General features: G+C 41.9%; 1 protein-coding gene across 1 annotated transcript in view; it reads left to right on the top strand.

The window, feature by feature from the left end:
- Window positions 1-3,196: 3,196 nt before the first annotated feature.
- ME1 (malic enzyme 1) overlaps window positions 3,197-22,634 on the top strand; it is a 178,502-nt gene continuing 159,064 nt past the window's right edge. Inside the window, exon 1 of the mRNA XM_049818306.1 lies at window positions 3,197-3,400. Within this exon, the coding sequence (XP_049674263.1) occupies window positions 3,299-3,400 (102 nt within the window). The 5' untranslated portion in view covers window positions 3,197-3,298. The remainder of the gene's footprint in view (window positions 3,401-22,634) is intronic.

The following is a 22,634-nucleotide window of genomic DNA, read 5'->3' as shown; positions in this document are numbered from 1 at the left end:
GCCATTAGTCAAACATGTGAAGGAAAGCTCTCAGTTGATTCAGGGCTGGCGAGGTCTTGGCTGGAGTACCATGACCCATTTTGAGCACCCAACAGCTACTTACCATCAGCTGGTAATAGAACGACTACAGATCTTGATGGGGTAAGTCAGACATGAAATACCAGAACCACCCTAAAAAAGTCGTTAATTGGATGTTTTCATCAGGACGTAGGACTTCCCTTTCTCTTCTTCCAAACCGGTAGCCCTGGAAGCTAGACCCTCCCCACTGCCTCAGCAGAATATGGAGATCCCAGACTCAACAGTGGTTCAGACAATGGCTGGAAGGGGCCCAAATCTTCTGATAAGTCATAGCGTGACACAGGGACGTCTCCCAAGTTCCATTATTAAATATTTAAACTGAGTAAGTCATCTTAATTAACTACTTCAGCAACAAGGAAATATTGTCTTTCCTGTACTTCTCTCTCCTTACTATTGTCTTGCTAAAGCAGGTTGTGAAGTCTCATTTATTAGAGCCTTTTAACGCTAGGTTGAGATACGAAGGTACACTAGATGTTCCTTCTAGTATTTTTTTCTAGATTTATTTCAGGTAGAGCTTTTCATATATCCATAGCACATCTGGGGAGGTTTGAGAGAGACAAGAAGTTTAGGGTGTGGGAGGAAACCATAAGTATATGTACTTATGAAAAATCATGAGTAGGAGTTTTAAAAGCATACCACATATAAACCATTCGAGAGACAGGATTAGGCACCTGCCAGAAGGGCAAAACCACTGTATTTTCTGTCAGAAACACCTTGATAATGCACAATGCTCACTAATCATTTATCTGAATGTGGGCTAACACTTGCAAAAATACCTTTATCACGTACACAGCTGTAACAAAATAATTTGGCCACTTACAAAGGCTTTATTTGTATTCTTGTAATACACCTTTATTGTGCAATGCAGTCCTCTTTCGGAATAACCACCTCTGACTGCAGCTGTAACTGCTGAATATTACTCCTTTGGCCCATTTGGAACTGTTTTTGCGGTTCAAATACTGTGAGGTCCAGGAAGAGTCACTCTAAAATTCATCTTGCTCAGGGACACTCTGCAAAGGCAATACAGCATGACAAAACTCACAGAAGTTATAAACACTAGCAAGGAAGGCAATCACTAGCAGCAGACTTGGACAAATAAATCCCTGCTAATCCTGTTAGATGCTAAAATGTTCCAGGTGTCAAGTGGAAGACTTCTACAGGTGACAGGAGACACCACTTTTTCTTGTTTCTTTGGTCTTCCTTTTAAGCTGAAAAGGTCTGCTGCCATTCTTACAACTCAGGGACATTTATCCTAACAGATAGCTACAGTTTTATTTTTCTTGGTGTTTGAACATACAAACAGAAATAAATTCTATTTTTAGGAAGACAGGCAGGAGTAAACTTGTACTTAAAACACAGTAGTAAATGGCTTCTGAAGTCTGATTACATAAAAAAAATAATCCAAATGAACTTCACCTGAATTAGCTGATTCATTACATACCCTTTATAACTGGGGCAAGGTGAGTCAGGACAAGTCCTTAGCAGGGGTCAGACCTCAGAACAGGTACTCATAGTGATTGCAGTGACTTTTGGCATAAATCAGAGGGTTTTTTTTATAGACAGTGTTGCAACATGAAGATAAAAATTACATCAGTACGCATTACTCTCTCTTGGGCAAAATCTTGCATTTAGGTTAACATTCTATCAGAATGGTTTCAGCATACCCACAAATAAAGAAAAGTGGATGTTTCCATGTTGCTTTTTATTTTTATCATGACTCTAGATTGCTTTTTATCTTCATCATGACTAAGAAAGACCTGAAATGCTACCCTGATACCTACTGAAGGTAATACTCAGAACTTGCATAGGTAGATATTCAGCTATCCAGATAAATCCAAGGAAGGCTGGATAATTAGTCACAAAGATTCCAGGTTTAAAGTTTGTTCAAAACTTTTTATTAATACTGCTTTCCATAATACTTTTTGGGATGGCAGAGCAAGGTAGAAGTTTATTTACTGGATTTTTCTGCTGTCTTGCTAATCAAGTTTCCAGAAATACAGGCCTGGAACCCTTCCAACTTACCTTTGTTAATTAATTCCAAATAAACTTTTCAGAGCTACCTAACAGGAAATTCTGGAAAGGCCAGATTCTGTGGGAGCCTTTTTTTTTTTATAAAGTATGAGGTAGTAGAATGGATACAAGGCCTCCTGGTTAAATGGGAAGAGCTAAGTTTAAGACCTGCAAAATTTTGATCTGTTTGCTGCTGCTTGACAACAGAGAGCAAACCCCTCCATCCTTAAGTATTTTTCTAGCCACACATCCCAAGCTGTGTAACTTCTCTAGCAGGACTATGGTATCCGTACGGAAATTATTTCTGCTTACATACATGCATTTACAGGAATAAAGCCACAATCCTACAGTACGCAACGGGTCGTATGCAAACGATTTCAGAACATACTGCAAACAAATGTTCGGGATAGCGGTACAAGCCGCCTAACACCTGCTCTGCCTTAATACTCTCCATCCCGACCAGGCGTAACCCCAACCAGCACAGCTGAGGCTGGCACACCCCCCCCCCCCCACCCCCCAGCCCCAACCCAAAGCTAATTACACCGAACACATGCTCCTGAACCGTACAAGGCTCTGCAGCCCATCCCCTTCGGAAAGGTTGTACTTCGTGGTCATTTAATAGCAGCAGGAAAGTGAAACTCGGCTGTTACTACAGCGCGCAGGCCCAGCTTCTGCCTGTGGCCGAGTCCGGGGGGTTCGGTCCCGCCCGAGTGCCTCCGCCCGGGCTCGCAGGTCTAGGGGCTGTATCGCGACGCGATGCCTGTCGGCCTTCAGCGGCTGCGCTCCCCGCTCTGGGGAACGCCGGGTCCCGCGTAAAACCCTGCGGCACGCGGGGGACCCGCCGCTGCCGTTTCCCCTCAGCGGGCGGGGAGAGACCCGCCCGTTCCTAACGGTCACACAGCGACCTGGGGGGGCTCTCTCGAGCGCCGTGAGGGCGGGCGAGCCCCCAGGTGCAGCCTCGCCCGGGGGGACTTCGACCGCCCTCCCTCCACGCCGGGGCTGCGCGGAGCTGCCGGTGACTCAGCGGCGGCGGCGGCGGCCCGGTGACCCCCCTCCCGGCGGCGGCGCCTTGCCGCGGCTCGGCCCCCTCCCTCCCTCCCTCCCTCCCGGTAGGATCATCCCACCCCGCCGGGCGGTCACCTCAGCAGGAGGAGCCGCCGCTTCGCCTCCGCTCCCGCAGCGACCTGACGGCAGTGAGCCTCGCCTCGCCATGCAAGCAGGGAAGGCAGCCGGGAGCCGGGACGCCGGCCGGCCCCTGCAGGCCACCATGAAGAGGGGCTACGACGTGCTCCGCGACCCTCACCTCAACAAGGTAAGGGCGGCCGGGACAGGTGCGCCGCGGCGGCCCGGGTGGCCGGGCGCTGAGGGCGGGAGCCCCTTTCCCTCACCCCCGCCGGGGACGGACAAGCCTTCCGCGGCCGGGCGCTGCCTGCGGAGCGGGAGCCGGGCCCGAAGGCGGCGACGGAGGCGGGGGGGGGGGGCCGGGCGGCCTCTCGCCGCCGCCGCCGCCGCCACCACCTGTCGCGGCGCAGCGGCTGAGGAGCTGCCGGGCCGCCCCCGCCGTGCCGGGGCCGCCGGTGGGGCAGCGGTACTTCCTGCGGGCCGGGCGGCGCTTCCTCTTCCTTCGGGGCGGCGGGGGGCCGGCGGGGAGCGCCGTGCCGGCCCCCCGACCCCGGCAGCCTCGGGCCCGCGGCGGGCAGCGGCGCCGTCCCCTCCGCGTCTTCCCGAGAAGAGAAGCAGCGGCAGCCGGAGCCTGGGGAGGATGCTGCGGCACGGTACCCTGCTCCGATGCGAGTTCCCGCTGCCGTGTCTGTGTTTTCCCGGTACCCCCCTTCTTTTCCAGCCCTCCTTCCCACGGGCGCCCCAGCTTGTTTCCTGCCGGCAAAAGCCTGGCTGTTCCTGCTGTCCTACGTTTTATCCCCTGGCAGGTGGGAAAGGTATTTTTATCACCGTTATTGCGCTCGCAGCGGTAACATTCAACCCGAGTTTCCCCACCGCTCTGCATCGGTGAATGCAGTCAGCTTTTAAGAGGTGCGGTAGCACAGCAAAACCTTTTTGTCACATCTCTACACTTGAGAATGGTAATTCAGCTCGATAAAACTGTGTAAACATGTTAAACTAATCTGGAAAACATAAAGCTGAGTAAAGTAAGTGTTTGCACAGCTCTGATAAAGATGCAAAGTTCAGATAGTAAAATGCTTTATTGGCCTGACAGGCTCTGGATTTGCTGCCAAAATGACAAATGGGTAAAGTCAAAGGTAGATGATAAACCACACCTAGCACAGGAAGACTTGCTCGAGTCCTTAGCCACAGCTTTGCTCTCGCACATTACTTTCAGTGGTACTCTGACTTGCACCTCTGCATTAGAATGCACATACAGTCATTTTACTTATTGCTGAGTTGTATAAATTGACAAAAACTATGTCTCTAGTTTTGCTGGATAGGTTGACTCATCCGTAAAAGCTCCATCTATTACTTAGATGAATAGCGCTTTTATTAGTCTTGGTGCTTGACTACAAAGTTTCCTCAGAGGCTGTCTTATGTCTGTGTGTGTGTAGGCCTGAGAAGGTCTCCTGAGGTGAGGTGAAAGGAAAATTAACCAAAATGTAAAACTCCCAAGAAGAAACCAAGGAGAGGCTGTTTTACTCGGGATTGCTTTTAAGCAGCTGCAGTATTCATGGAAAAAAGTCTGATTCAGAGTAACCAGGAAAGCCAACCCAACAAAATAACCTACCTTGAGAAGTAAAATGGGGCTTATTCTAAAATGTGTTGAATAAAGGGCAGTCAGAGGCAAAGCAGGCTCATTGCTACCTTTTTCCCCTCAAACATCATACGTCTTGCCTCTGAACAACATACCTGGAGATGAGGTGCTAAAGAGGAAGGGTCTTGCTTATTTCCTGGCTTAGGCTTTTTTCTTCCCTTCCCCCTCAGCCGTGCACATATGTACCGTACAGCAGAGAAGCAGGAAAAAGTCATTCGTTACCAGCCACATCTACCCAGCTAACACAGAATATGGGGTTAGAAAAGCTCAGAAAAATCCGGTCTTTATGCCTGTGAGGAGGATCTGGTCCTGGTCTGGTGAAGAATGAGTAAGCCAGTTTTCTGACTGAGACAAGTGATTTTTGGTGGGTGTGGATGTATAACACCCTACTATATATATACACACACACTTATACACATGCACACCCCCTAATATGTATATATTTTATTGTCAAATATAGATATAGATGGGCAATAAAATCAAATATATGGAGGACTGCCAACATGGTTGCCAGTTTGATAGCTTGTGGCCTGCCTGTATGCATGGGAGCTGGTACTCCCAGTTCACTTTCTATTGCCAAGGCTGTTAAACAAGCATCAGATTGCAGAGAATTCAATTTGAGATAGATAATATATCTCCTTTAATGATTCTAAAGTACAGGGATTGTTTGCAGTTCTGCAGAAGTGCCAGAACTTTCTGTTATCTCCTGAGCCCTAAGAGCTGCAATTCCTCAGTATCAGCACTTTCTTTTGGATACGGTGCCAGTTTTAATAGTCCTATTTGCATATACTTGGCAAAAGTAGACTGTAAGTGCTAAGTAGTGGTATCTAGCAGTGACTCTTGGAAAAATAAGACAAATTATGTTTTCAGGGTCCCTCAAACCAAGACAGCTGGCTGGTCAAACATGTAAAGCTGAAGTATGCTGTAATATGTGGAGGCTTGGGGTTTGCATCCTCAAATAATGCATTCCTTTTCTCAGGCAAGTTGAAAGGAAAGTTTTAGAGGGAACCATTTATACTTGGACATCTTTAAAAATAGATGTAAGGAGACATAAGGAGCTAGGGATTTCTGTTTGTGTTTTTTTTTTTTTTTTAAATACCCATCTCCATTTAGTGCCCCACTCATCCAACAATAAAGCTGGATTTCTGCACGCTCAGTGCATACATCACTTTTTATACTTAACCTTGATGGCTGGCAAGAGGTGAGAGAAACGGCTGTGGGAATGCCAGGGTAAACACCCAAACTTCTTCTTTTCCACTTGCTCTCTACTTCTGCCTGGATGGCAAAATTTCCAGAACATACTAAGCACTGAAGTATGTTGAAGCCCTAGGCAATGTTGTTCTTAAGTCTTTTATGTTTTACTTTGTAAGTAATTCACAAACATGTACAAACTTCACTGAGGAAAAGCTTTTTAAAAATGTTTGGTGGTTTTGCGTTGGTTTTTTTTTTTCCATGCTGGGGCGTTTTGCCTACGTTTTGCCTATGAAACCGTTGCTGCTTTTACAAGGTCACCGAGTGGTTTGCCCTATCCTAGCAACAGTGATGCATCAAAAATTAGGAGGAACAGTGGATTGTAACACAGTGAGTTTAATTACTTGGGGACACATGTCCAAGTCTATGGACACTAATCACGATTCAGTTTATTGCCTCACATTTTGGGTCCATAGTGTTTAAAAGTGTGTGTAGAACCTTTTTGGTAATTGTCTTTTTTCCCCCTCAGGCAACTAAACACACTGTAAATAGCAATGACAAGGAAAACAAACACAGTTTCACTTCTTTTCACTGAAACAGATTGCATTAGAAACCTCTGGCTGGGAGTTGTATGCTCTTTGAGCTGATGAGTTACAGAAGTGTGAAAGTAATTTGCTCTACTTGTACTATAAATCTCATTTGTGTTTTATTCAATGTACAAGTTTGCGATTTTAAAGCACACAAATCATTTAACACTAAATTTTATTTTATCTTTTAATAGTTTAATGGATCATAGTTTCCCGTAAGCTGTTTATTTTCAGAATCTTGACCTGAAGATATGCAAATGTGTATTTCAATACCAAACTTTTCCAATAGCCTGTCTTAGTTGCCAAGTCTAAACGCTTCTCTGATTGAGAAATTTTGTCATTGGAGGAGTGTTTTGCTTCCAGGCTGCTTTCATGGTCTTGCAGAGTGATTCAGCGAGCAGGAAATCGGTGATTCTATTAAATCTAAGTGCTGGAGGGTTCTCTGTCCTCCCCAGCTACTTGATTTTAACCCCTCTCCTCTGACTGACTGCTGTCATCATTGCTGAGTGTAATGTGCTTGTAAACTGTTGGTCCCTCTTTTTTCTTTCCCTTTATTCAAGTTGCACTAAAGCACTGGAGAATTTCAGAACAGGCTGTCTGATGGGTCTGCTGAATATCTGAGAGCTCGCAGTCTCAATCCCACCTGCAATGGCATTGATGTTTTATCCTTAGCGCCTCCTGTATGTGATGCCCCTGGATCTTAGTGGGTTCTCAGCTAAAGCAGTGACATTAGCTGTTGCCTGAAGTTTGCTGTCAGTCTATTGACTCATTATGAGCTTTACTATACAAGAACCATACTGGAACAGACCAAAGGTTCACTTATCCCAATGTCTTATTTCTGACAGTGGCCAGACTGGATCCCTCAGGAGGAGTAAAAGACCGAAGGACGCCTCTAGTGATACTTTCTTAGAATAATCAATTCAAGGTTGAGGGAATGAGCAGTTTATTAGGGGGTTATTAAGATATGAATGCTTGTCTTTCCCATCAGATTACACAAGCTATGTGTACCAATATACTAAAAAACAATTGTAAACTTTTTTTTTTAAAGTGGAATTGTTATCTGAGCTAGGGAGAAGCATGGACTTACCATTTTGCACCTACGTTTCAGACAGTGGGAGGAAAATGCTTGTGAAATACAGATATATTTTGTTCTGCATGCAGCTAGTTGCTTCACTAAAATCAAATTTAATTTTGAGAAAGTATAATCCTGTGATTGGTGTGGGTGACAAATAAAAAAGGTCTTATGACTTTGACATTTGTTGGTGACCCTGTAATAGGCCTCAGAAAACCCAGACCTCGGTAAAAAATCAGAAGCATTCCAGTCAGATTTTCTCTATCTGATGGGTAAAAGAGAGAAGAAACATTTAAGACGCTTCTCTAAATAAATCTATTCCTTTATCCGATACCAAGCAGTAGAAGTCTTCCTTCCATTGGTAATGTTCATATTTTCACATCTTAAATTTATGTGTACTTTGGCTGGGTCCTCTGGAGTGGCCAGTGCTCACTGAGTGTTGCTTTTGTCTTAGCTGTAGATAGACATTCTGGGAAGAAAAGTGATGAAGCTGGGGATGGAGAATGAAAACACTCCTTAAAATGGCATATTAGAAGTATCTATATAATTTGTAAAATAGGTTTTCTGGAGCTTACATGATATTGCAAGGGATGGTTTCATATTAAGTGGTAGTAGGGATGATAGCATCTTTTAGATGGGAAGATGGTCAGCTCCATGTGAAAGTAAGGGTATAATTTGAGGAAATTTTTTGGGGCTATAGTTGCTGATCACTCTCACCGTCTTCTACCTCCTTGTTTCCTATAAACTTTTTGCCCTTAAAAACTCTGTAGTTTTTAACAGAAGTATTTCCTTGTTCTTATCACCATCAGATCACCTAGCAGAACGGTTCTGATCTTGATAGGGATGAGCACATGCTATTTTTCTGGTCTTTGACAAGAGTAAATGGTATAGTGGTTGTGCTAGCACAAAAAAGCAAATCAATCTGGTCTTGTCTGAAATCTTTTAGAGGGAACTTGTATTGATTTTGCCTGTGTGTTTGGCGAGCATTGCATTTTTGATCTATTACTGGGGTCTCCAACATTGGAGTTGCCGTTCTGTGGAACGGCAGCCTAACATAGGACGTTCTTCAAGTATAAGGGTGGTTCGTACCAGACCTATTTACTCTTTAACAATCAGGACCATAAGTTGCAGGCTAGCAGAACTGCAGCTACCTTGTATGCTTGGGTTTTGGGCAAGGTTGTGAGCTCAGTGGTGGCTCACCGGTGGGTACCATAGGACTGGGTGAGGAGGTTCGCACATCGCCAGTGTATTCTCTCTTCGTGAAATCACCTCCTTGAGGTGTGAGGGAGTAGCTGTGATGCAGGATGTTTTTTGTATGAGTGCTTTTATTTACAGTATATGTGAAGGGGCTTTAAAAATTAATTCTGTGCTTTTTTTCCACCTTTCTTACTTTAAGGCAGGTTTGTCTTGTATGCTGTTAATAAGGAAAAAAATCTTGGGAAAAGCACAAAGTGTTTCAATCAAGATTATTTTACCACTGACTTCTATTTTGTGTATACACCTTGCAGCATTCATTGCCCCCTACTACTTTGTTCCTGACCTATTAGGTAAGTTGCTGTGGTTGGTGTTACGTATTTTTCTTCTTGTTAGCCTCCAGTTCTTTGCTTGCAGTTATGAAAAAGAGTGCTGAGACAGCGAGTTGGGAACAAAGTTCCGTGACTTGAATTAAAAGCAAATAAAATGAAGGAGAAGTTACGTCGTAAGCTATATAGCAGTAATAGCAACTGAATACTGGTACGAGTTGTCACAAGAAGCTGAAACCTAGAACTGTTTTGCTGTGAAGCTGTTTCAGACATTAAAAAGACTTTTCAGTGTTGTAATTTTCTTGTGAACTTCAGTAATTGAACACGAACAAAGTTGACCTTTTTTCTTTAGGCTGAGGAATCCTATGCCCACTGGTTATAAATGCTACTTGAAAAGAAGCATTAATCCTGGCACAGAGCACCTTGCAAACAGGATTTGTATATTTAGAACGGGTTAAATGGGCTTTTCTACACTAGATTTTATAGAGGTGCTGGCCACAGTGCTTGTTTTTTTTTAATCTTATTGATGCACGCTGACAATAAGCAGGATAAGAGCTTGCTGAGAAATTGTACTTCTGTCTAGGTAAAATAAAATAAACTGCAGAGAATATTTGTGCTTTCTGCAGGAAAGCTTATCTCAGAGTACAGGAGTTCTTATTTTGCATTCTTTACTTTGTATATCCAATTCTGCTGAACCAGTCTCTTGTATCGAGCTGTCTCTGAAAAAGAAAGAAGTTGCGGCCGCAGGAGGCAAAAACTTCTCTCCGCCGGCCCCGCTTCCCTTTCTGGGGGGAGGAGGAAGTGAAACGTGTGTGACAGCAATGTTTCTTATTGACCCGTGACCCCAAGTTAAATTATGCCATCTTTGCTTGGTTACGCCTTTCCCTTTCTTTCTGTGCCTGCTCAGGTGGGCTGTGCGTTCGGTGCATGACTCGCTCGTGGCCGCTGTAGCCCAGGACCACAGGGCTGGATGTGGGGTTTCACGCCGAAGGTCTCATTGCTCTAGGCTCTGATGGCTAAGCGGCTTCCTGCCGTTGTGCTAAATAAGTTTCTGATGGAGGTCTGAAGTAGAGTATTAATACCCTTCAATTAGGTCCTTCAGTTAGGTTTTCCAAGTTTCTATCAGAGAATTCTACAGCAGAGCAGCTGTTTCGAAGTGTCAAAAGTGTTTGCTGGAGGACGTGATTCTGAGATTTCAGCACAGTAGCAAGTGGTTTGTGCTCCCTGCAAATCTGAAGAGCTCTTGTAAGGTGTCCTTTGTGCTCATGATGTATAGCAAGATAGTACGAATTTTAAGACCGTCTCAAAATATTGTCGGTATGATGCACATTACAGACACCTCCAGGAGCCAGGACTGCCGTGATACACAGCCACGGGGAATCTAGGTTGGACCATAATCGCAAATAAGCTCATGGCTTTTACGAGGATGATAAATTTGTGTAGGGTGATATTGGAGAAAGGACTAAGGACCTGAATCTGATACTGGTTTTAGTAGTGTAAGCTGAGAGTAGATTAACGGTAGGGGGATGCAAGAGGGGAAGCTGCTGCAAAACTGGCATGGAATTAGCAGTGGTGCATCAATCCTTCAAAAAAACCCAAACCCCTTTGTTACTTGGAGAGTTTGAGTGCCTTTCACCTCCACAGACTTCTCAAACTTGATTCCTAGTAGCCCATTTAGAAGGAAATGTTGAAATACTCATTCAGTGTGCAAGATAATTGGTTTTGGCTAGTCTGACCTTTGAGACTAGTCTAATTTTATTTAAAATTATGAATATTTTAGTATCTCATTTTTTGATTAATTAAGTTGACTTTAAATAGTCCAAATCTTTGGGTGATTTCAGAGAAAAAAGAATGCTGGGAAGAAAGCTAAATGTGTTTCTGTTAAAAACAGATCTCTGAAATAATTTTGTATGAAAATTATTTTATGCATATTCCTCAGAAAATTTTTTTTTAGGAGTGAACTAAAAAAACCCCTGAATTGCAAGCATAAGAAAACAAGTTTTGGTCTTATCAAAGCTTAAGCCTCGCTAATGTAATTTGTTGCATAATTCAGGAAGTAAAAATCCTGACTTAGAAGAAGGACGTCACAAGGGCACCCTGGAGGCAGTTCTTGCAGGCAGTGAGTACTTTCTGTTGAAATCAGTGTCTGTAGTTTACTTGGATACTGTTAGTGCCTATTCCTGTGTGAAACACAATACTCGGTGCAGGACTTGAGGTTGTTTACAATGTAGAGGAAGTGGAGGAAGTGTGGAGTAAACACTTTCTATATACATAAAGAATACATAATGTAGAGCTGAAAAAAACCCATCATAATTCTCTTATGCTTTGAATACTTGTAGCTTTCAGCCAAAGATGTAGAAGTACGTCAGGAAGTACTCGTCTGGTGTAAGAGTTCAGAAAGCAAATTCATCACTGTTTTGCTCTTAAAATAAAAAATGAGGCACAGGGCAGCAATGCATTTTGTCAGTGCATGTTTATGCTTAGGTTTTTACATAATTGTTCAAGTAGCAACTGTTACCTGTTTCTGGCTTAGAAAAACTGATATTTTTTTCCTAATAACTAATATTAAAACTAAAGTCACTGTTCTGCCTCTTCTTTTTGTGTATTGATAAAATAAATTTCCCTACAAGTGATTTGAAAAATTACAAACACTTTTGGTTCAGCGTAATTTAGCTTAAATAAACTCAATCTTCAGTCAGTATTTTAGAGTCATCTGTCTTAGTAATTAATTGTGTGTATCTTTGGAACAGAGTAGGTGATATGAGGTATTAAATGATTTTGGCATCCAGTTAGATGGGATATCACAGTTCAGCTTTCTTCCTTTTGTCCTCCGTGAGTGATACACTTGTAAGTTTGCTTTTGGCATGGAGATTGGATTGTACAGAATCACTGTTTTGCAAGAGAAGAGCAAGAATTGTTATGAAATACATCATTCCCTTTCCCACAAAGGCAAAAATAATTTTGGCTTTTACTAATGACTTGGGGGAAAAAAAAAAACACCCAACAACAAAAACTCTGCCTTAAATCTGTCCTGGAGATGAATGCATAGTGGTGATTATGAAGCATGTTATGACATTTTCAGTACTAGTGTCTACCTGACTTACTGGATTTCTTCCTCTAGCTACCTGACTTTAGAAAGCAGATTTATGTGTGGAGGTGTATTTACAAAAGTGGCAGTAAAGCCTCTTTACTTAAATAGTACAAAAGAGCTCAATAGTTACAGATAGAAATCAGAATAGAAGAATGCTGTATTGCTAAAGTAAAATGAATACCTGAATCTGCGAAGCACTTAATGTTGGTTTGATTTGGCTTGAATCTCCAACTCCTGTATGATGTTTTTTTGGAGGGGTTGGATGGGAGCAGTGCACCTGAAGCAGAGGCAGCCTGTGTTAGTTGGTAGGTAGATGCCTTTTTGAAAGCATTGATGATGCTCCTGCATCTTTTCTTCTTACACACACACTTATCCACTCTGCTTAAGATCTGAACAGACTACTATCTAGCTAATAAACTTAGGTTAAAAATGTGAGGTGTTAAAATGCAGTACTTCACCAACTGATGGCTGATTAAGTGTATGGTTCTAAAGCTCTTAAAAAGGACTTTTCAAGATTTGTAGGACCTTTTTGCTATCGTTGAAATGTGTTAAAATTACAACTGAGTTTCTTTATGTAAAGTAGAGGGTAATTTAATAGCTGAAAAAAAAATTTTAAGATTCTTTCAAGTACAGAATATTGAACCCTAATAATGACGTGTTCAGCAGTTTTAGTCCATGATAAATATGTGGAATAAAATCCTTGTTGGATTCCAAGGTACTGACTATTGAAAGGTAAATTTTTCCACTGCTATTTGTAGGCAAATGGAAGTTATTATGAAAATACATTTCAAACCTCTTGATTTTGTGCTGTAGCAGTAGTTGGAGTAATTCCTTAACGTCCTTGGGTTTATGTAGCTTTGGTTTTGCCAGACACGAGGCAATATTAAAAGTCATGTCCTAGAAGCAAGTGGGGGAGGAATGAAGAGCCTTCTGCCAGGGGATTAGGATTCAGGCTTTTGGACCGTCTGTAGGAGTGAGATCTTGTAGCAGTTTATTCCTCCCTCTGCCCAGGCTTTTCAGTCTTCCTCACATCATATCTTTTAGTTGACTGCTTGACATCTTCACTCCCAAGGTTTCTCTGAAATTCTTGCCTTGCTCTTGTCTGGAGCCCAAGCAGGACAGTTGTCCTTCTGATTCCAACACAACTTCATCTTGGGATGTTTCAGGTCGCCTCTATCCCAGGAGTGTTTTGAAGCTCAGTGACACCCCCTTTCCACCTTCTTCTCACTGGGGTCCTTGTTTTTTTCAGTTTGCTGCAGAGCGCAGATGTAATTTTACAGACTTAATCTAAAGCTTTCAGGCCCAGTGAAGGAGAGCTTGTTCCCTGCTATACTCCAAAGCTTTTCCTCTGCACAGAATATTAGCTGAAGTTCTTTGAAAAAATTTATAAGAGTTTGGGTGTAACAAACATCTATTAATGAAATCAATGAACTTTGGTGTATTATTTCTATGTATAGCTTATGTGTAACAACAAACTGGAGGTAATGTGATTTTTAACAGAGTTCTTGACATGAAGACATCTGCTGTTTGTCTTTGAAGGCACACAAATTTATGCCTTCAAGGCATACAATTTTTATAGTCTTAGGAGAGCATAAAAGCAGTGTGGTTTATCTTTTTGTGTGGTGTTGCTTTTTGTTAAGACAAGATTTCGTGCCAAATTCTCTAAGGATGAGGCTTACTTTCTCTAATCGAAGGCTGGCTAAAGCCTTCCTCTTGCTCATGTGATAGGGGATTTGGCATGGCTGTCTATTTATTAGGTCGGTCAAGGGTCACGTAAAGAAATAAGGAATGGCCCTTAAAATAGCTTGATAATTTTGATTTTTTTTTTATTTTTTTTTTACTTTGTATATTTACTTTGCATACAAATTCTTACATTTAGAACACTGCAGTGGTTGAACTAAATACATCGATTGTAGGTGAGAATAAATAAATAAATGTAGGTGAGTCTGTGTAAACAGGTATCAGAAAAGGTGTCTTACTCACTGTACCGCTTTTTTTCTGCGTCTAAGGTGGCTTTCACCACATGCCCTCAGCAGCTGCTTGAAAGGAACACTTCATCTAAGCTCAGGAAAAGTAGAACATCTCACTTCACATCTTACCTGGGGAAACATGACAGGTCTGGCTCTGTCTCGTAGCCACTGGCCTTGCATTTGCTTGAAGAGCAAAAGTGTTCCAGGTCAGGAGTCTGCGTGAAACTGGAGCCTCTGCTCTCCTGCCAGGCGGTTTGAGGTACCGAGCTCTCATGCTTCTTGGAGTACATGGATAAACTCAAAGTAGAAAATAAAAAGCGAGTGCTTCCTTCTGAGGTGTAATTCTTAGGAAAAAAAATATCTTAAGGATAAAGAAACACAACCTTTAAACTAACATTATTTCCTAAACTTCTTACTGTTGTGTAGTTTATGGCAAGAAATAACTTCTGGTTCTATAATTACTGAGTCCTCTAACTTTATTCTGCAGTGAGGATGTAGTGAGTAAAACACAGGGAAGAAGAATAGGTGAATATAGGAAAGTGCAGTTTAGTTGTCATAATGTTGCGCTAGCAATTTAAACAGGGTGTGTGATTAACAGGCACCTTTTCTGGTTTGCTTTGAGGTACACTTCACAAACCTTTAAACATATGATTGAAGCTTTCTTTGTCTTACTTCAGACCAATGTAGTGAGTATCAGCACGCACATTCCCCCCCCCCCCCCCCCCCCCCCTTTAATTAGTGAGCTCTACTTCAGCAAGGGAGACAAAATATTGTGGTAGATTAGGCACTGGACTGGAAACTAGGTCATGCACTTGTGATTATTAAATCTTAGTCATTTAGTTTTCTCATCTGAAAAGGGAAGCAGCATTTGAGAAATTTTGAGGATGAAAACTAGTATAAAGTACTTGGTCTTGTATAATTAGTCTTTTTAGATAATGTTTTGCTATGTTGTCTTTGTACTGCTATAATCTAGTTTCTATTTACAATTTTCTTTTCTTGGTGGGGGGAGTCATCTTCTAGTTTTTGCAGTAATCAGTCAGTAGGCTGTTAGTTCTTTTAAATCACACCTAAGTAGACCCATGTGTAATCTGTATAGTCCTGACATATTTTGTCTGTATCCTTCTACCTTCTGCTGAACTGCAATTACAAGTAGAGATAGTATTAGTGGACGTGCAGTCTCCTGCATGTACAGTTTCCTAGATCCATGAAAATCCATTAGACGGGACTGCAAATTGTGGTCAATGCTGAATGTTGGGGGAGAAGGAAGATCTGAATAGGCAGGAAGAAATCATCCATCTGTGTAGCTAAACCTGCTCCTGGCTTCAGGGCATGCTGTGCCACATGCAGATTAGTTCCAATTAGATGAAGTGGTAGCTGACCCTTGGCTGCCTCCTCTAAGCCTCCTGGTCCTGGGCAGCATTGGTAAGAGTTGCATCCACTCCTGCAGAGTGGGGAGAAGAGGTTAGAAAAGTGTTCAGTATTTAGCAGCTGAATGCCTGAGGAAGCTCAGGTCAATACTGCAAGAAGAGGTATTTCAACCTTCAGATAACCACTACTTGGTAGTTTTTAACTCAGTGAAACTTAATTTCTTCAAGAAGCTAGAGTTCATTTCTCCTGCAATGATGTGAATGAAGGCTGACTTTCTAAGGGTATATTTAGCTATCTGAAGACTTTGCTAGCTATTGCAAAGGCAGAGGTGATACAAATTTGAAATAAACTCTTTTCCCATGCTTAGGATTCTGATGTTGATTCCCTAGAGAAAACATCCTGCACAGAAAATGTATAAAGGCTGAATAAAAATCCTGCCATACCTTGTGTAGTGGAGCTGACTATTGCCCTCAAAGATATCTTTTACATTTTTTTCTTTCCTTTTCTAAAATATGCTAAAAGCAATGCATGTGTATGCCCTCTAAACAGAAGGGGCTGTGTACATTTTCCTTTACATATAATTGTTGCGACATTCTTAGAAATTATGCTTCTGTAGTGTAAATACTGAGCAAAATAAGACTTTTGTTGAAAGATACATTGATGAAGGTTTAACAATTAGCAAAATGAATCTATTTTCATGTCAAAATATTGAATTATATCTTAATCCTCCCATATTTTGTAATAATTTGTTATTTCAAAATAGATTCCTGTTTTATATTATGGGATCTCTGCAGTGGCCAGAAAGCCTACATGATGAATTAATGTCTGTGAACCTAATCCTGAAAATACTTAATTAGTAAGTAGCTACAGAAAGGTAATGCTTGTCTGGCTGTGCTCCATATTGCCAGCAGTGCAGCTCTGAAAGTATACAGTGATAAGCATTTTTTGGCCCTGAAAATACTTACATGCGTGTTATTTACTTAAATACATAGAAATAATCTTTCAGATACTATGAGGAAACGTGGCACATGCATAAAAGCCCCATTTATTTTGTACTGACCTCTTACACTTCATTACTTTACACAGGTGAAGCTGCTATGTGGAGAACAGAGCAATAGTGCAGTAGTTAGACATACAGCTGTAGAAAACTGCAGCAGAATCCATTATGATGAATCTGCTCTGCATTCTGTGACTCTGTTACTCTCATCAAATCTCATTAATAATAATAATAATAACAACCCCCCCATTAATCTCATGGTGTTGGTGCTGTGGGTGTTGGAATCCAAGTACTAGCACTGTGAGAAATCCACTGTTAGTTGAAGGTGGTATGACCTGAACAGGAATTTTCCCCTACCCATCCTGTCCTTTCTTCAGTTGACAATACACGTTGTTATAGGCAAATGAATTTCTGTTAGCAACACCAAATACATGTTTGCAGGAGCAGAACTGGTTCTGACTGGAAACTCTTCTTTTGAGTCATAGTGTGAAGAGAGTCTCAGCCTCTCTAGATCACATATGCTGCTATTCCACTCTGCCTTGAAATGAGTAGTTAAAGGAAAATGCAAGTTAACGATTGAGTGGTTTTTTCAGATGCGGCATATGGGACTGAAGTGTTTGAAGTAATCACAACAGCGTGTTCTGGGGTTTAAAGGAATACCTTCTACACAACATTACTCCCCCTTCTATAGTTTTCCTTGCTAAGGAACTTGCAAAGAGAGTATTTTTATAAGCCTTTTCCATGACTTAGACTACCCAATTTAGGCTGTGCTCTGCCATTTTATCTGTCTAGTAATTTTTGTCAAAGTATGTTAGTTTAATTTTGGGGAACATTTTTTTTTGTGTGTGTCTATGTTTATTGCACTGCAATTGGCCTATCTCAGTAAGGCTTTCCAATGCTTTGGCCCAGATTCATCTCGCTTACGCAGATCCATGAAACCAATGTGACTGTGTGTTCATTTTTTCCCCCTGCCTGTCTCAGAGTAACATCAGCAACAATAATAAAACAAACCAATGGAAATGAAAGTACCTGGCATTCCTCAACATGAAGTTAGTTATTACCAGTGTCTGGTGCTAAAAGCTGTGATGCTTTTTGAGATGATTCTTTTTTCCTAAAACTGAAGATCACTGTCTGACTGCTACTTTGTGGAGGGAGCTCATAATATCATCACAGGGAATGTGAGTGGAATATTATTATAAAACCATAGGGTAGTTCCTGTTGGAAGGGATCTCAGGAGGTCTCTAGTCCAACCTACTCAAAGCAGGGTCAGATATGGAGAGAGAACAGGTTGCTCAGGGCTGTATCCTGTCAGGTCTTGAAAACCTCTAAGGACAGAGACTGTACAGCTTCTCTAGGCAACCTATGTATGTGTTTGTGTTCATGGGAGGAATTTTTTTTTTCCTTCTATCCAGTCTGAGCTTCTCTTAATTATCTTATGCCTATTGTCTCTTGGCCTTCTGCCGCGTACTGCTGTGGAGAGCCTGGCTCTGTCTTCTAGATAGCTTCAGCATAGGTGGAAGGCTGGAAGGCTGCTATTAGGTCCCCCCCAAACCTTCTCTTCTCCAGGCTGAACAAGCCCAGTGCCTTCATAGGGGATGTGCTTCGGCCCCTGATCATTTTGGTGGCCCTTTACTGAACTCGCTCCAGTTCTTTCTTGTATTGGGGACCCAAAGTTGGACTCTATCATAAATGCAGCCTAATGAGTGCCAAGTAAAGTGGTATGATCAATTCCCTCAGTCTTTGCTCCTGTTAGCATGCTGCGCTGATGCTAATATAGCCCAGGATACCATTGGCTTTTGTTGCCTGCACACACTGGTGGCTTCTGCTCAGTTTGCCATCTACCAGGTCCTTTTCAACAGGCCTGCTCCTCCTCAGCCAATGAGTCTGTCACCAGCCTGAATCATTGCAGCGTGTGTATTGTTCCCTTTCCAGGTTGCAGCACTTTGCACTTGTCCTTGCTGAATTTCATTATGTCCCTGTCAGCCCATTCCTCCAGGTGAAGTTCCTTTGGATGGCAGCCCTGCTCTTGGGTGTATCCATGGTTGCCCCTATTTGGTGTCATCTGCAAACCTGGTGAGAGTACGCTCCGTTGCCTTCTCCAAGATCATTGATATAGATGCCAAACAGGACAGGTCCCATTACAGACTCCTGCAGCACTCCGCTGCTCACTGGCCTGCAGGTGGAGTATAACCCATTAACTGATTCCTTCTGAGCCCCATCATCCAACAACAGTGTTTTACCCAGCTGGTTGTCCACCCATCTAGACTGTAATATCCCACCTCGGGTGCAAGGGTTTTTTGGGAGCCAGTTTTGAAAGCCTTACTTAAGGTGAGATAAATGACACCTTCTGTCTCCCCTTGTCCATAAATCCAGTCATTTTACCACAGAAGGCAATCAGGTTGATCAGGGATGATTTACCCTTGGCATAAGTCCAGTCTGTAATGTCCTACTTGCTTTCCTCAGTCCCCTTAGGATCTTGAACTGTACTAGTCCATGGTCACTTCACCCAAGGCTGGCATTGATTATTGTACTCCCAGTCAGGTCTTTCTTATTTGTGAAGAGCTGATCCAGCTCTGCATCACCCCTGGCTGGTTCACCCAGTATCTCCTATATCATCCCTGACACTCTCCAGTACTCTCCTGGATTGTTTGTGTCCTGTCACATTGCTCTTCCAGCAGAAGTGAAGGAGATTAAAGTCTGCCATAAGAACAGGGGCCTGTGATCTGGAGACTTACCTTGTAGGTACTCAAGGAACAAGGACTGTTCATCAGCCTGATACTTGGTTACTATTGTTAGTATCTACTGCAGTCAGAGATTTCAGTTATTCAGCTAAGCATTTATATTTTCTCTATATAAATAGCAGGAGGAGGAAGAAATATCTGCATACACATAGCACATGTGCATGACCTCTCTGTCAAACTCGTAAATTCTGTTGAATACAAGTCTCTTGGCAATATCGTACAAGTTTTGGAATACTATAAAAAAAGAGAAGCTATTATGTCTCTGGTTCCTCTGCTGCTGTCTGTGGAATTTTCAGAGCTATCAACACTTCTGTGAAGGAAATACAGTGCAACTAGAGCAGCTCCTTGAGAAGCTGGGAAATATTTATTCAGACAAACCCAAGGCAGTGTTTTCTCTTTAGAGCTTCGTTCTTTGCATAAGTAGCTGTTGCAGGGGAAAGGTCTAGCAGAACCCTGTAGTTCTCAGCCCATCCTGCTCTGTCTGGCCTGAGAGAAGGCCATCTGGGGCTGTTTCTAAAGCAAAATTGTTAATATTAATTTCAAGGAATTCTTCTAGTAACTACTAAGTGGATGATCCCATCATCATGAAAGAAATTCTCAGGTTGAAAACCTTCTGGCTGGGTCTACAGGGTCTGTGATAATTTTTTTTTTCCCCATACCCCAGTTGTTTTCACTTTCCTCATTTAGATCTCTCAGAGGTTTTGGTGCAATGGAAATTAAACAAGCCACAGTCCAAGGGTGCTGCAGAAGAGACATATAAATGAAAGGTTTGAAAAGCCTCCACACCAACTATTTCAAGCTGTCATCTGCTTCCCTTGAGTGAATTGTTGAAGTAGATCCTACCTCTGTTACTGAATAAACTAATATGAATGCTAGCAAAGACAATTTGAAACTCTGCTGGCTAGCTACCTACAGATAGGTTGCTTTAGTTGAGAATTCAAGCCAGGTAGAAAGGATGGTCAGTCTGTCTCTCATAACTGATTTCGCTCACCTGGAAAAGGGAGCAATTCATATTCATCTTGTTAGATTTCTGTCTCTGATTTTTGGAATTTTTGTTCTCTTTTTTTCCTCCGTCCCTTTTCAGCTGTCAGCGGTTCCCATGCCAGTTACCTTTAAAGTTGTTTTACAGCTTTGAGGTTTGTTTGAATTCTCTGTGGTTTCTGGATGCCCTAATAGTAGCCTAGAAACCGAGACCAGAATCACAGAGTAATTTAGATTGAAAGGGACCCCTGGAGCTTATCTGGTCCAGCTTTTTGCTCAAAGCAGGGACAACTTAAATACTGCAATGTGTGTGAATGGAATGAAACCAGATCAAATGGAGTCTGGTGGACCTATAGCTTAGAGGAAATGGGGATGCCTGTGTGCTTTTTTACCTTTGGGTTCCCAAGAAAAGGTTGCCCCATTGGACTGAAACCTTGCTGAATGTGCCATCTACTTCAAAGAAGGTTTAAAGCAACCTCTGTGGCATTGAGTAGCTAACTGACCACCTTCCTTCTTGTGGTCTTAGCCTGCTCAAACATGTTGGAGCTCTACAGGCTCAGTAATCTTGGCAACTGGAGAAGAAACTCATGTTCTAGAGCTACGCTAGCTGTGGAGCTTACAGGAGAGAAGAATAAACTATAAAGTTTGGCTAATGATAAAGACGACCTATTGGGGCTGCACTTGACCTAATCAATGATAATGGAGTAGAAATAGCACAAAACATCTTGGTGAGTCAGAATCTCCGCTTCCCAAGAACCTCTTTTTAGGGAGAAAGCCAAAGCCTGCTGCTATTGCTCCTCTTGGAATTGCAGGTGCTTTTTTTTTTTCTTTCCAATTTGCATTTGTTCTGAGTCAAATGTAATTCTTTATGACGGCACAATTCAGAATAATTTAATCATATTATTCTCGCTTATGTTAACGTGTCAGTGGAAATATAACAAGTACACCGTAAAAAAGAATGTGACGTTTTTCTCTTCTGTATTCTGTTGAAGAGAAAAACAGAGCACTTGCAGTACCACATGCTCATGTTAGAATAGTTTCCACACCAATCTCTTGGATCTTAATTAAAGTAATGCACTTACATATATAGATTTGCAAACTGTATGCAAGTAGTAAACACTCAGCACTTTATGGCCTGTGTTCTCAATAGCGAATGGTGTTGATCTGTAGACCAGATGCCCACAGTATACAGTGTCAAGGATTGTTTTAAGAGAGTCTGAGGCTTGGAGCTATTAAAAAATTTATTTTATTGTTTTGGGGGGAGGTGGATTTTTTTTTTTACATTTTTTAGTTTTTTTTTTTGATCTGGATTTTCTTTTTTTGTTGTTGTTTTGTTTCTTTGTTAGGGAACAGGAGATTTGGAGTATTTTTGCTTTGGTGTTTTTTTTTTACTTTTGGGCTAACTGTAGTCTGATCCTATGGACTGAATGCCTGCTTACAGCTCAGGCATATTAGGTGAACTCCTGGAACATATCTTCTAATTACTTTTTATCCAAAAAGAATGCACTTCAAGTGCTCCAAGTCTGTTCCACAATATGAGCCGAATACAGTGAGTGGTGACAATCAAGAAACTTAATTCAAAAGCATGCATCCCATTCAAACAAAAAATCTAATGTGCATGCACCTAATATATATCATTAAGAAATAAGGGATTCAAAACTTTAATTGTCTGGGCTTAAGCACTTCTGTACATCCCAACAGCTTTTAGTGCAATAAGAGTGTTTCATGGGGTGTTTTTAAATGTATATACATGTATGCTATGGTTTAAATTCATGTGAGAGAAGACAATAGCTTTTCTGAGAATTTCACTTGTTTATCAGACCCAATATGTGAAGTTGCTGTGGCTCAAAGTTAGTGTTGATTTACTGGTTTTTTTTCCACTTGAGCAACCATTGTTCTCATAACAAAGAAGTGAGAGAATTTCACCTATAAATAAATAAGATCAGTGAGATTAGACATGTACCAAAATGCAGGCAGCACTTTCCTGGGAGCGTCCTGTCATTTCCCTTTCAAGCTGTCATCTGTTCCAGTTGAGTGAATTGTTAAAGCTAGGGACTTAAAACACTACTGGCTAGGTACCTCCAGATAGTTTGCTGTAGTTGAGAGAAATATGTTATTTATAGAATGTAACAGTGAAAGAGTGAAAAAATTGACGTGTAGACCTACCTATGTACAATATGCTTTTCTGTCTGTCCACTTATACTTAGAAATAGCTTAGGGAAAACCTTCTTGGCTAGGAGCAGTGCTTACTTTGTGTGTGTGGA

The sequence above is a fragment of the Accipiter gentilis genome, chromosome 15 (genome assembly GCF_929443795.1).
Source record: "Accipiter gentilis chromosome 15, bAccGen1.1, whole genome shotgun sequence".
In the NCBI taxonomy this organism is placed as follows: domain Eukaryota; kingdom Metazoa; phylum Chordata; class Aves; order Accipitriformes; family Accipitridae; genus Astur; species Astur gentilis.
This window is presented reverse-complemented; position numbering and strand designations above follow the sequence as displayed.